The sequence below is a fragment of the Malania oleifera genome, chromosome 6 (genome assembly GCF_029873635.1).
Source record: "Malania oleifera isolate guangnan ecotype guangnan chromosome 6, ASM2987363v1, whole genome shotgun sequence".
NCBI lineage: Eukaryota > Viridiplantae > Streptophyta > Magnoliopsida > Santalales > Ximeniaceae > Malania > Malania oleifera.
In genome coordinates, this window is record NC_080422.1 from 74,708,869 (window position 1) to 74,721,825 (window position 12,957).

At 37.8% G+C, this 12,957-nt stretch overlaps 2 protein-coding genes across 2 annotated transcripts; one reads left to right on the forward strand and one right to left on the reverse strand.

The window, feature by feature from the left end:
• Window positions 1–1,129: 1,129 nt before the first annotated feature.
• LOC131157373 (ethylene-responsive transcription factor ERF017) lies at window positions 1,130–2,502 on the forward strand. Its single transcript, XM_058111471.1, has one exon. It carries the CDS (start codon window positions 1,605–1,607, stop codon window positions 2,196–2,198), a length of 594 nt encoding a protein of 197 aa, XP_057967454.1. The 5' UTR covers window positions 1,130–1,604; the 3' UTR covers window positions 2,199–2,502.
• A 1,498-nt stretch (window positions 2,503–4,000) lies between these two features.
• LOC131158648 (beta-galactosidase 15-like) lies at window positions 4,001–7,962 on the reverse strand. Its single transcript, XM_058113516.1, is given in 17 exon segments — window positions 4,001–4,108; window positions 4,202–4,478; window positions 4,572–4,786; window positions 4,903–5,130; window positions 5,218–5,431; window positions 5,527–5,723; window positions 5,810–5,971; window positions 6,092–6,210; window positions 6,312–6,399; window positions 6,503–6,608; window positions 6,705–6,793; window positions 6,888–7,031; window positions 7,172–7,210; window positions 7,299–7,363; window positions 7,477–7,532; window positions 7,534–7,691; window positions 7,789–7,962. Coding segments are annotated over 17 exon segments (2,439 nt in total).
• Between the last annotated feature and the right edge of the window lie 4,995 nt (window positions 7,963–12,957).

The following is a 12,957-nucleotide window of genomic DNA, read 5'->3' on the forward strand; positions in this document are numbered from 1 at the left end:
GGACTTGCATCCATTTCCTCGTCTGCAGCATGACAGAATCTCCTGCTGCATCGTCTTCTTACACGCAACCTCCAGTAATTTCTCTTCTTTCTCCCATCAATATGATTACAGTGAAATTAACCCATGACAACTACTTACTGTGGAAGGCACAACTCATACCCTACCTCAAAGGCCAGAATATTTTTGGATATATTGATGGGTCCTCAGTTCCTCCTCACCCAATTGGCAAGAACAACGCTCCATCCCCTGAATTTCTCGCCTGGCAATAGCAGGATCAAGCCATCATCAGCGTCCTGATCTCCTCCCTCTCTAAAACGCTGATTGCTCATGTCCTCACAGCTACCTCTTCCTGTGAGGTGTGGACAACGCTTGAAGATCTGTTTGCTGCAAAATCAAATGCAAGCATCATGCAGGTTCAACTCCAGCTCACCACTCTCAAGAAGGGTTCAAAAACCATACCTGAATACTATCGTCAGGCAAAGCTTCTCTAGGACTCCCTTGCCATGGCTGGTAAAATCATTCCCTCATCTGATTTCATTACGTATCTCCTGACTGGTTTAGGCTCCGACTACGATTCTCTTATTACATCCATCACTACTCGTGTGGATCCACTCACTCCGGCACAAGTTTACAGCCATCTCTTGACTCATGAAGCTCGTTTGAACCATCAGAGCACCACACTTACAGCATCTCCTGAACTATAATAACCATTGATTGCAAAAATTGTTTTTGCATAATCACTCTTTTGAGAATGATAAACAATTTAAGATAATTTTTTAGTCATTTATAAGTAGTTAGCATTGTTCATAGGCGGAGTCCATTAAATAAATACATTAGAGGATAATTATATATTTTTATTATGTATTATAATATATTAAATATTCATGAAACATAATTCAATTATGAAATGAAAGAAGAAGAATCATATATTAATTTAAAGTAAACTTTAAAATTTGAATTTGAATTATCAAATTAATTGAATAGACATTAGCTTAAATACGAACTTAACGTCATAAAAACTATAAAAATTCATTTTGTGTGTAATTGAAAGAGAATATTAAAAATGAAAAGCTAACTTTAAAAATAGTTCTGTAACATTAAAAAAAAACACATGCTAATTTTCATCCTTCTTGAAAGGTTTAAATTAAAACATTTATTTTTTTTTTAAAAAAAAAACAAGAGTTATACCACCATGGTGAACAATTTTTAAAAAACCAAGAAAAAAAGAAAGAAAAGAAAAGTAAGAAAATCCGAAGAGGCATCTGCTTTGTCGTTTTGTGGGATCCCAAAAGCATTACTGGCACGAGGAATGTGAGTCGCAGTTGCATCCCCATCACAGCTATAAGACCGCGTAAATCAGCTCATCCTCTTTCTACGTCTGCCACGTGTCCTCTCCTGCCTCCGATCAACACGCCCTATTGACTCCCACAGTCACTTCATCCCGCAGCGACAGCCGCCAAAGCGTATATATATGGAGCCGCCATTGCCCCCACATCCAACCCGACACACACAGCACCAATCTAATCCCAGTTTCCATTCATTCGCTCCCACAGCTCGATTTAACGACAACCCTGACGAAGACGGCGAGCACGGATCCACCGGGGATGGCCAAACCCGCGACCACGAGACTCGCCGCCGAGAGTACCAGCAGCGGATCTCGCTACAAGGGCGTGAGGAAGCGCAAGTGGGGCAAGTGGGTATCCGAAATCCGTTTGCCCAACAGCAGGGAGCGGATATGGCTCGGATCCTACGACTCGCCGGAGAAGGCGGCGCGCGCCTTCGACGCCGCCCTCTTCTGCCTCCGCGGCAGCGCCGCCCAATTCAACTTCCCCCACGACCCGCCCGACATCGCTGGCGGCCGCTCCCTCACCCCCTCCGAGATCCAGGCCGCCGCTGCCCAGTTCGCCAATTCGGACCCTCCGAGAACCCACGCGGATCCGTCGACCTCCATGGAGTGCTACCCCTCGCCGTCGTTATCCGACGGAACGGTGCAAATGGACGGCGAAACGGCGGCCAACGGATCGTTTTTGGATCTTCTAATGACGACGGGTTCGGGCAACAACGTGTCGGATTTCGGAATTTTTCCAGGGTTCGATGATCTTTCCAGCGATTTTTTCCCACAGCCTCCGTTGAACTACGGGGATGAGAACTGGGATGGGGTAATTCCCGATCAGGAGTCCTTCCTCTGGACCTTCTGAAATTAATTATTCAAAGGAATTACTGGAACTCCGGAAAATTTTAGTCGCCGGAGCTTCTGACGTGTGATTATCCGGGAAATGGAAATCCTAATTCCGGATAATTGTAAGATATAGGATGGACAAGTTTTTTGTAGGGCCGTCCTCTTATATACTCGCCCTTTTTGTTTGTCGACTCGGGCGGTACGATATTAAAATTTCAAATTCAAACCCACAAAGTAGGGTTCAGTGTCAGACTGAGTAGTACCTGTAATTGGATGTAATTTTGTGTATTACTTTTCTTGTTATTGGAAATTTTTTAAAAATATGTTTGGACCACAGTTTGATTGCTACAACATAAGGAAATTTAAAAGAAATCACTTATGAGTAAGTAATTTCAATTTCTATTGATGAATTTTCGTATTCTTCAAAATGTCCATATTTTTGCTTGGAATACAAAAATCGCAATTAATTAATAATGATCTAATGAAAGGCTTTTACTTATTATATAGCATTATATTGTAAATTATAAAATGCAACTTTTTTAAGCCCTTCACGGAACCAGACCCCTAAAGAGCACACCAGCGTCATTTCTAGTGTGGACTTTTTGTTGACCCATTTAGGCTTAGACCACGCGGCAGACGCAACATGACGACCCACGTGCAGTAATTCACACACAAGTCCTCAACCAACGTCCAAAAATTCAAAAGGGGTCCAGTCGATTTCCACCTGGCACCGCCACATCACACTCCAATCTTCACTGTCACTGCCTGCTACGTGGCGCCCGTGCGTGAGGATGAGTAACAGTAAGACTGTTACACTGGTGAAAAATAAAAATAAAAAATGAAATGAAAGTACGGAGGAGACGGTCGAACTTGTGTTCCCAAATTCCATTTCATTTCCACAATGGCCGGCGAGAGAGTGAGATCGAGCTCGCTGGTGCCGGAGCAAGTGACCAGTACAAGGGTGTGAGGATGAGGAAGCGGGTAACGGATATCCGCAAGCGGCGCACCAGCAACAGATTCTAGTTGGCCAGAGCCTACAACGCCGCCGCGCCCTGCTTGCGTGGCCTGCGGCGGCGCTCAATTTTTCCAGAAACTGCGCTGGAGATTCGAGGGAAGTAACAAAATTTTAAATTTTAAAAGAAAACCTATACAAAAATTTTATTTTGTTATTAAGCTTTCTGCAAATTAACAAATTGAACATTTAAAATTCCAAAATTTTCTTTGCTCCTTCTTCAAAAAGAGAAAAGGAAACCGCTTTAGTTTACATTCCATCACGTGCAATGTGACATGTAAGGAGAATATGAAATAAGAACCATGGAATGGTATGTTAATTTAAATCTTCAACTCCTTACAGTTGTCATAAATAATACTAATAATATAGAGTGGTACTGCTGTTACTGTAAAAATCAGGACTAACATCTCCTTATAAATCAATTAAATAGATTAATTTATAATTTCTTTGTAAAAATGAAGTGTATTATGGATGACAATGTATATTTTGGAGTGTCAATAATATTTCTCATAATAATAATAATAATAGTAATAACAAGATGAAGAGGATGGAGAGAGAATTTTTGAACGAAACAAACTTCAACTTATCATTGAATGGAAATAGTGCTTCATTACAAAAGACTAAAGCACGACTACAGCCTAAGACTAAAGCAAGACTACATCCCAAACCCAAATTCAATCAAAGCTACTTGATTGTCGAACAAAAAATCAAAAGAATAAAAAAAAAAAAAAAAGGACCTGATGGGGACAACCTCAGCTAAATCTAATTGACTTACCAAACAACTAAATACTAAAATACTAAGAAAGATATCAGCAGATAGCCTCCACAACAAGACGCTTGTTGGTAATGTCACAACTTGATGTTCCAAAGGTATCATCCGAAACATCAATGGAACACGACTCCTTTCCGACACATGCCTGAAAATAGGAAAAAGCAAATAAAGAGAAATTATTTCATTGTGCATTTCATATAATATGAAGAAATTATAAGTAAAAACAAAGGCATATCACCGTTTGAATAATGGACAAAGGATCATTTTGGGCTTCGCAACTGCCCTTTTGGAATGACCCACAAACACCTCGCGGGTCACCGAAACTAGCAAACTTGATTGCTGAGATGGGACGCCCTTCACAAGTTAAATCCAAAGTGGTATTTTCATATGCACTTCCACAGGCTGTTCCAATGGTCACAGTTTTGAAGTTCACCAGTGATGGGTCACCGCCAAACTCCTCAAAAAGTACAAGTGTATTAACATCATTGGGCATGAACGAGCGTGGGACATGGTACCTAAAAAATCATTATAGATTTATTTAGTGAAGCTATCAGCTATGTACTTAAAAATAAATAACACAAATCTAAATAAATAAATAAAAATTTTACCATCTCTGAGTTGGTTGACCACAATCTGTAACACATTTATTATTGTCGTATGGACCTCGGTAATCACATGGGTCATCACTGCATCCATTCTCATCGGCATTGAAACTGGGCCAATATCGCCCTAGGCTATTCCCATTCACCCAAGCCGTGCCTTTGCCCATTCCTTGCAAGTCGACCACAACAGGGTCTGTTCCTAATGGTGCTTTGAAGGTAGTCTGAAATCTCACAGAGAAATGAAATATTAATTATTTAAAATAACTTAAAATCAAGTTTAATAAAGAATTCTTAAAATGATTAATTGAAAATAAGCAATGAATTGATTGGCTATCACCTTGTACCAAGTCATCATCCTCTTGGTGGGAAGGTCTTCCGTCTGCCATGTGGAGGCAAAGCGAGAGTCGACACTATAAAGCTTGCTGTCTATACCATGGAGACCAACCTTATATGTCCACTTGTGTGCCGAAAGGTCCTTTATTACGCTCTCATCACCCTTCTTCCCTACCAACACTACCGGACCAGGAATTCCATTTTGTACCACATCAAACTTTGCTCCATAGTTCTACTCATAATACAAATTCCATAGTTAAATAAATGTTGGTAGTTAATTGGTCAACATTGAAATTGAGAAAAATCACACTTAATATACCTGCAATCCAATGGTCACACTGAGCAGTGTAATTAAATTCCGCCCCGGCTTCAAGTTAATCTTATGCTCGTAGTCATAGTTAGAAATTCCATATGTTGCCCACTCAGAACCAATATGGTTGCCGTTAACAAAGGCATGAATAATACTGCCTGTGCCATTAACTCGCAAGCTCATGTCATCACTCCATATGGGATCATCCTCTTTGAGGTCCACACTATCCCAACAAAAGAAAAAAAGAAGACAATTATAAAACAGAAGAACAATGATGGCAAGAGCAATAAAAGTGTGTGTGTGTATGGATATATATACCTTGTCATGTACCACAGATAGTCACTGGCATCATTAGCGGCAGCCTTCTGATCAATCAATTGGTTAGCGACGGCATGACCCTTACCCAGAAGAAGAGTGTCTCCTATGGTCTCGGGCTTCCATGACCAGTTCAAACTGCTTGGTTCTTTCTCTGCTTCATTTTCCCTCTTCACCATCACAGAGGTCTGAGTATTCACCTATAATTTTCAACAATATAAAAATATATAAGAATTATTATTTTAAAAAATTAGTTAAAATTGCTAATAACTAAGTATTAATATACCTTAGCAGTGTTGTAGGCTTCTGTTTGGCAGTCGGGGAGAATGGTGACTGACCAAGCAGGGACTGTGTAATTTTTTCCTTGGAAGGTGATGACAGCATCAGTCGTTGTGTTTGCATTGCCAAAAAAGCAACCCGATGTCTCATTTGTCGTGTAAACTGTCGCCTAAAATCTCATAAAGAAAAATCATAAATACATTTTTCAGTCAAGACAATAATTCATTGTTTACATTAATAAAATAAAATAAAAAATTAATAGTAATGAACAAGAGAAAAGATTACTCACAGTGACAGAATTTCCATATTCAGTGGAGTTGACATCTCCATTTGTGAGAGTATTTTCCATCGACTTCAGCACTGCATGCAATTGTTTCAGATGTCCCCATTTTGGTTGATTCAAATTCCCTGTTAAAAATTAAAGGTTAAATTGATGATTTTCTAAATTACATATATGCATATATGATATTATAAATTCAAGTAAACAATTAAAGGTTATTCTCTTCTACCATATTCATCCAGAGGCGCATCGTAATCGTAGCTGGTGGTGATATACGGACCCCCGGCAGTTCTTCCAAAATTAGTTCCTCCATGGTACTAAAAATTTGAAAAAAAAAAATTACAATAATTATGCATCTTCTAGTAAATTCATATTATTAAAATATTAAGAAAAGTTTTCTAAACAAATTTTTAACATTACCATATAATAGTTTTGGAAAGTTCCTCCATACTGGAAAAAACGGGCAACGGCAAAAGCAACATCCTCTGCAGTCCTATGTGGGATTTTGCCTCCCCAATTCTTAAACCTAAGATATCCAAATAAATAAATAAATGCCAATTTATATACTGTAAATTAAATAATAAAAGAGGTATTTAAACTTTAAAATGGAGTTAATACTAACCATCCTGTCCAATTTTCAGTCCACATTTTAGGACTATTGGGATTGTTTGGTGTAAATGAATCACAGTACCAACCATTGCACGTGTCGATCTTATAGCAAGAAAAAAAAGAAAGAATTAGACATAATAAATACTATTTGTTAATTAACCAAAAAAAATTCAATCATTAAAATTAAAAATATTACCATTGGCTGAGGAGCATCACTTTCTTGACACATAATCCATGGGACTCCAATATCAAGCGACTCAGCCATACCTGCACACCAATTCAGGTATGCTTTTCCGGCATCTCCATATGATTGAATAACATTTCCATACTCGTTCTCGATCTGTTGACAAACCCAAATAACATATATCAATGAGACAGGTATCCAAAATTTGTAAGTCAATTACATAAAATGTATAGATAATATACCTGAGCAAGGATGATAGGACCTCCCTGTGAAGCAAAGAGATTTGCATTTTTCACCATGTCCACTATCAAAGTAGTGAAATTTTGCATTTCATTCTACAAAGATTTAAGAACAATCAAAGATTAGTCATACATTGATCTAATAACTAGGTAAAAAAATTACAAAAATAATTTTTATGTTTACCATGAATACATCATTTGCAGTTCGAAGTTCAACACCCGGCATATTATGTAGCCATACCGGAAATCCTCTATATAATATGAAAAAGAAAAACCAAGTCAACATTTTCAATTATTTTACTTAAAAATCAAAAATAAATAATAAATGATAAGATTAAAAGCAATTAAATTAACTCATGAACGTATACCCATAGTTCCATTCAGCACAAACATATGGTCCGATGCGAAGAACCGCATAGAGCCCCTCGTCTTGAATAGTTTTAAGAAATCTAATAATGTCATGATTTCCACTGAAATCATATTGGCGACGAACCGGTTCATGGGCATTCCAAAACACATAAGTTTCAATTGCATCTAGTCCTCCCTCCTTTGATTTTTTGATCAAATCAGGCCACATCTGTAATATTAACAAACAAATAAACGTTCAATTATATAAAAAGGCAACACTATATTGAATTTTGTAATAATCAACATCTTGTAATAAAGCATTATACCTCAGCTGTGCTGCGTGGGTAGTGGATAGAGCCAGAAATAAGAACTCTACGTTGACCATCAATAGTGATAGCTCTTCCATCGTGGGCGACATCTATGGCGGAAGTGAGAGCAATGACGACAAGAAACAAAGCGATGCAAGGGACTATAACTCTATACTCCCAAGGATTAGTCATTGTAGTTTATGAAAGATAGGATGATAAGAAGTACCTATTTATAAGCAAATTGAAATCTAAAAAATAACAAAACATCAAATCGTAATCTTTTTGAAAATCTATTTAAATTAGTTTGTTAAATAAATCTCATTTAAAATTTAAAATTTATTTGATTTTATTTTAAATAATTTTAGTTGTTGGAGTTTTTGTCATATTACTGTTTGAGAAATAAAAAAAAAAACCTAATTCTGAATAATTGAAAGATATGGAATAAACTTGTTGGACTTAAAATTTCGCATTTAAACTTAGAAAGTAGGATTAAGTGGTGAATAGAATTTTTGATTTAATGTAATTTTAAGCTACATCTTAGTTATTACTGTACACATACATTGTATAAAAGCGAGTGTTTTTCAATTTCTGTTAACAAAACTTGTATTAATTAATTATTTCTTCAAACTTGTTGATTAATTAATTTTAGTCCAATTTATATGATTTAAGTAGTTACAATTTTAATTTATATGTATGTATATATATATATACACACACACACACTTACTTTTAAATTTGAAACTCTGTTAAGTAAAATACTTTTAGTCTGTTAAGTAAAGTACTTTTAGATTTTGTTAGTTAATTTACAAGGGTACAGAATTTGTTATATTTTATTTTCAAATCCAACTTCAAAAACAGAAGTTGTTATTATTTGACGTAACCACCTAAAATTATTTAAATTATATTTATTACTAATTTAGTATTTATTTCCGCAAACAAAATTAGACCATTTTATTAACTAATTTCATTTAACTATAAAAATTACTTTATTTAAAAACTAAGCTTACTTGTTGGACTCCAAAACAAAATATGAAATAATTTTGAATTTATGGGTTTTCCTCCTAATATTTTAAATAATCTTACATAGTCATATATATAATTGTGTTTGAAATCAGTGGACTTACAAACCAAATGGAAAAATACATAAAGGTCACGTAAATATATTTGTGTCATATGTTTCTTATGATAGGATTAATTCACTAATTAATTCAATAAAATATATTAGGAAATTTTTACCATCCTTTATTAGTTGTACTATGACACTTGATGACCCTTAGATGGTATGTGGGAGCCATAAAATTTATGATTCATAAGTGAGTCCTATTATTCAACGATGGAAAAGAAAATTTTATGAGAAATTATACAGGGGACCTCCCTCTCCACATGTCCGCGTGTTTGTTTCTTTAATGTTACACATGTGTCAATTGGTCTCACATTCATTAATATGAAAGAGAGACCCATTTTCATTAAATGTATAATTAAAATTTGAGAAATTATACAAGAGATCTCCCCCTCCACGTGTCTATGTGCCTATTTCTTTAATGTTAGACATGTGGCAATTGGTCCCACATTCATTAATATGAAAGAGAGACTCATTTTCATTATATGCAACATATTTGAATGCAATAAATATCATTCATTAACGTTGTTGGTAGGGGTTGATGGGTGTAGAGGAACACTCAGTCACTGGCTGTGACTGTACTCAGTGAGGATAAATTGCACACAAATATATTTCAATCTGAAATAATAATACAGAGGAAACAACTCTCACAACACTCACTGGTTTTTCTCTCAACACACCACACATTTACAATGCACACACACTCACCTATTTATAGAAATTACAGAAAACAAATAATCAACAATGGGGGGAATTAGATTTCAACAATTGTGGCTAGTTTGGTAAGGTTGGTGGCCAAATTTTGCTTAACTTCAATGGAGGTGGGCTGCCAGTTGATGAAACTTCTGCAGTCAAATTTTTGCTGCCACTGTCCCACTATTCTCAAGTTTAATCTTCAACATCCCCCCTTAAACTTGACTCTCCTAACTTTGTCATTCCGAGTATTGTCTTCAGTCTTACAAAAATATCATGCCTGAGTGGTTTTGTGAAAATGTAAGCAATCTGATCATACTTTCTACAAGATATCAATTCCACTTCTCTCTTCTTGACATGCTTCCTGATAAAATGATACCGAGTATCAATATGTTTACTTCTTTCATGGTAAACTGGATTTTTCGCAAGTGCAATCGCTGATCGGTTGTTAATGTAAACTTCTGTGGGGTTATCTTCAAGAAATCCCAGATACTTCAGTACATTCCTAATCCATATACCATGACAAACAACCGAGCTGGCAGCAACATACTCAGCTTCACATGATGACAACGTTACGATGGGTTGCTTCTTTGAAGACCATGTAAACGCTGTATCTCCCATGAAAAATGTGAATCCAGTCGTGCTTTTTCTTTCATCAAGATCTCTTCCCCAATCGCTATCTGAATAGCCGATAAGTTTGCAATCACCTCTTGATGAATAAAACATACCATCGGTGATGGTACCTTTGACATATCGGAGTATCCTCTTCGCTGCATTCAGGTGGGACTGGTCAGGAGTCTCCATGTACTTGCTGACAAGTCCAACTCCATAGAGTATATCTGGTCTGGTGCACGTCAAATACCTCAAGTTTCCAACCAGACTCTTAAAATATGTGGGGTCAACATCTCCTGGCTCATTCTTTCTCAACTCCAATCCTGTTTCAACTGGAGTTGTCACTGGGTTGCATTTGTCCATCCCAAACTTCTTCAATACTTCTTTTGCATAGTGGCTCTGGGAGATGAAAATTCCTTTCTCGCTTTGCACGACTTCTATGCCAAGGAAGTGAGCCATCTGGCCAATATCCGTCATTTCGAATTCTTTGACCATGCTCCTCTTGAAAGCGGCAAACATCTCTAGATTGTTGCCGGTGAAAATTAGATCATCAACATATAGGCAAGCTATCAGCATGCTTCCATCTGTCTCCATCTTTATGTATAGCGCATGCTCGTAGGGAAACTTCTCAAATCCATTGTTCTAGAAGTAGTCATCAATCCTCATGTTCCACGCACGAGGTGCTTGCTTCAAGCCATAGAGTGCTTTCTTTAACTTGTACACTCTGTCTTCTTTGCCCTTCATTACATATCCAGGTGGTTGATCGATATAAATCTCTTCTTCTAGAAAATCATTCAGAAATGCTGATTTCACGTCCAGTTGGTAAATTTTCCATCCATTTTGTACTGAAAGTGAAATAAGTAATCTGATGGTTTCAAGTCTGGCAACCGGGGCAAAGATTTCTCCATAATCAATCCCCTCTTTTTGCTTGTAGCCTTTGGCGACAAGTCTTGCTTTGTATCTCTGAACTTCTCCTTGAGCATTCTTTTTGGTCTTGTAGACCCATTTCACACCAATGGTTTTGCGGCCCTTCGGGAGATTTGTCAACTCCCAAGTCTTGTTCTTCTCGATGGATTGAATCTCATCATCCATCGCTTTTCTCCATTTGTCTTCTTCGTTAGCTTCCTCAAAGCTAACCGGGTCGCTGGTTAACAATAGACAGTAAAGAGTAACATACTCTTCTATTGGTTCTGTAGTTTCATACAGGTCGGTTAGATTTCGAGCTCCTCTAGGTCTCATGTCTGAGATTTCACACTCTATTGGTGATGGAGCTTCATTCCTCTGTGGTGAACCATGTGGAGGTGTCTGCAGCTCGGGAACTTGTGGCTCGATAGCCACTTCTCTTGTCTGTGTAGGTTCTTCTCCTTCAAGTGTCAATTCTGCATCTTTGGAACATTCAGCTTGGTCCTATTTCCAGGATTCATTTTCTTTAAAGATGACATCTCGGCTGTGAAATATTTTCTTGTTGATGGGATTGTAGAGTCGATATCCCATGGTGCTATCGCCGTATCCAACAAGGATACACTTCTCTCCTTTATCTTCTAGCTTTGTCCTTCTTGCTTTTGGGATCTTGGCATAGGCTATGGAGCCAAACACCCTAAGATGACTCACACTGGGCTTGTGAGTACTCCAGACTTCATATGGTGTCTTTGTGTCAAGGCTCTTCGTAGGACACCTATTGAGCAGATAGACTGCACATAACACTGCTTCTGCCCAAAAACTCTTGGGCACATTTTTATCCTTTAACATGCTTCTAGCCATGTTAAGGATTGTGCGGTTCTTCCTTTTGGCTACACCATTCAACTGGGGAGTGTATGATGGTGCGAACTGTTTCTGAATCCCTTGTTGTCTAGGGAATTCCAGGAAAGCCTCGTCTTTGTATTCTCCTCCTTGGTTTGACCGGAGTGACTTGATGCGGTAGCCACTCTGTTTCTCCACAAGAGTTTTGAACTCTTTGAACTTATCGAATACCTCTGACTTCCTTTTCAAGAAGTAGACCTGCTGTAGTCGTCGATGAAGGTGAGGAAGTATCGATTCTGTCCATTCGAAAATGGTCTTAGTGGACCACACACATCTGTGTGTATTACCTGGAGCGGCATGGTTGATCTCCAGTCGGCTTGCTTTCCAAAGTTGTTTCTGTGTTGCTTACTCAAAATACAGCTTTCACATATCACATTTGGATGATGGATATTGGGTATGCCCTTCACCATCTTCTTGCTTCCCAATTGTTTCAAACTTTCAAAGTTTAGATGCCCATACCTTAGATGCCATAGCCAATCTTTGTCGCTAATGATTATGCTCAAACACTTTGGCGTATCATGTTGAATGGCAAGTGGAAACATTCGATTCTTTGCCATTTGAACTCGAGTAACAAGCTTTCCTCGAGCATCTATTATCACCATCTACTTATCACTGAGGCTAATTCGATAGACTCTCTCCACGAGCTGTCCAAGACTAAGTATATTAGTCTTTATGGATCGCACATAGTAGACGTTGGAGATGTAAGCATGATCTCCAGACTTCTGTTTGATCAAAACATCTCCTCTCCCTTGGACTGGTATTTTAGAATTATCGCCGAAAGAAATCTCCCCTTGAACTTTCTCATCAAGTTCAAAGAATAGGTTCTTTTTGCCAGTCATATGGTTGCTGGCTCCAGAATCAAGGTACCAAACGCTTTGGTCCTGGGAAGTTGAATTGTGTGCCATCAGCATCAACGACTCTCCATCTGCATGATCAGTTTCGGCAAGGTTGGCCTCCTCGCT

Bases quoted from the DNA above. Each gene is read 5' to 3' on its own strand.
- LOC131157373 (XM_058111471.1), top strand. From the start codon at position 1,605: ATGGCCAAACCCGCGACCACGAGACTCGCCGCCGAGAGTACCAGCAGC.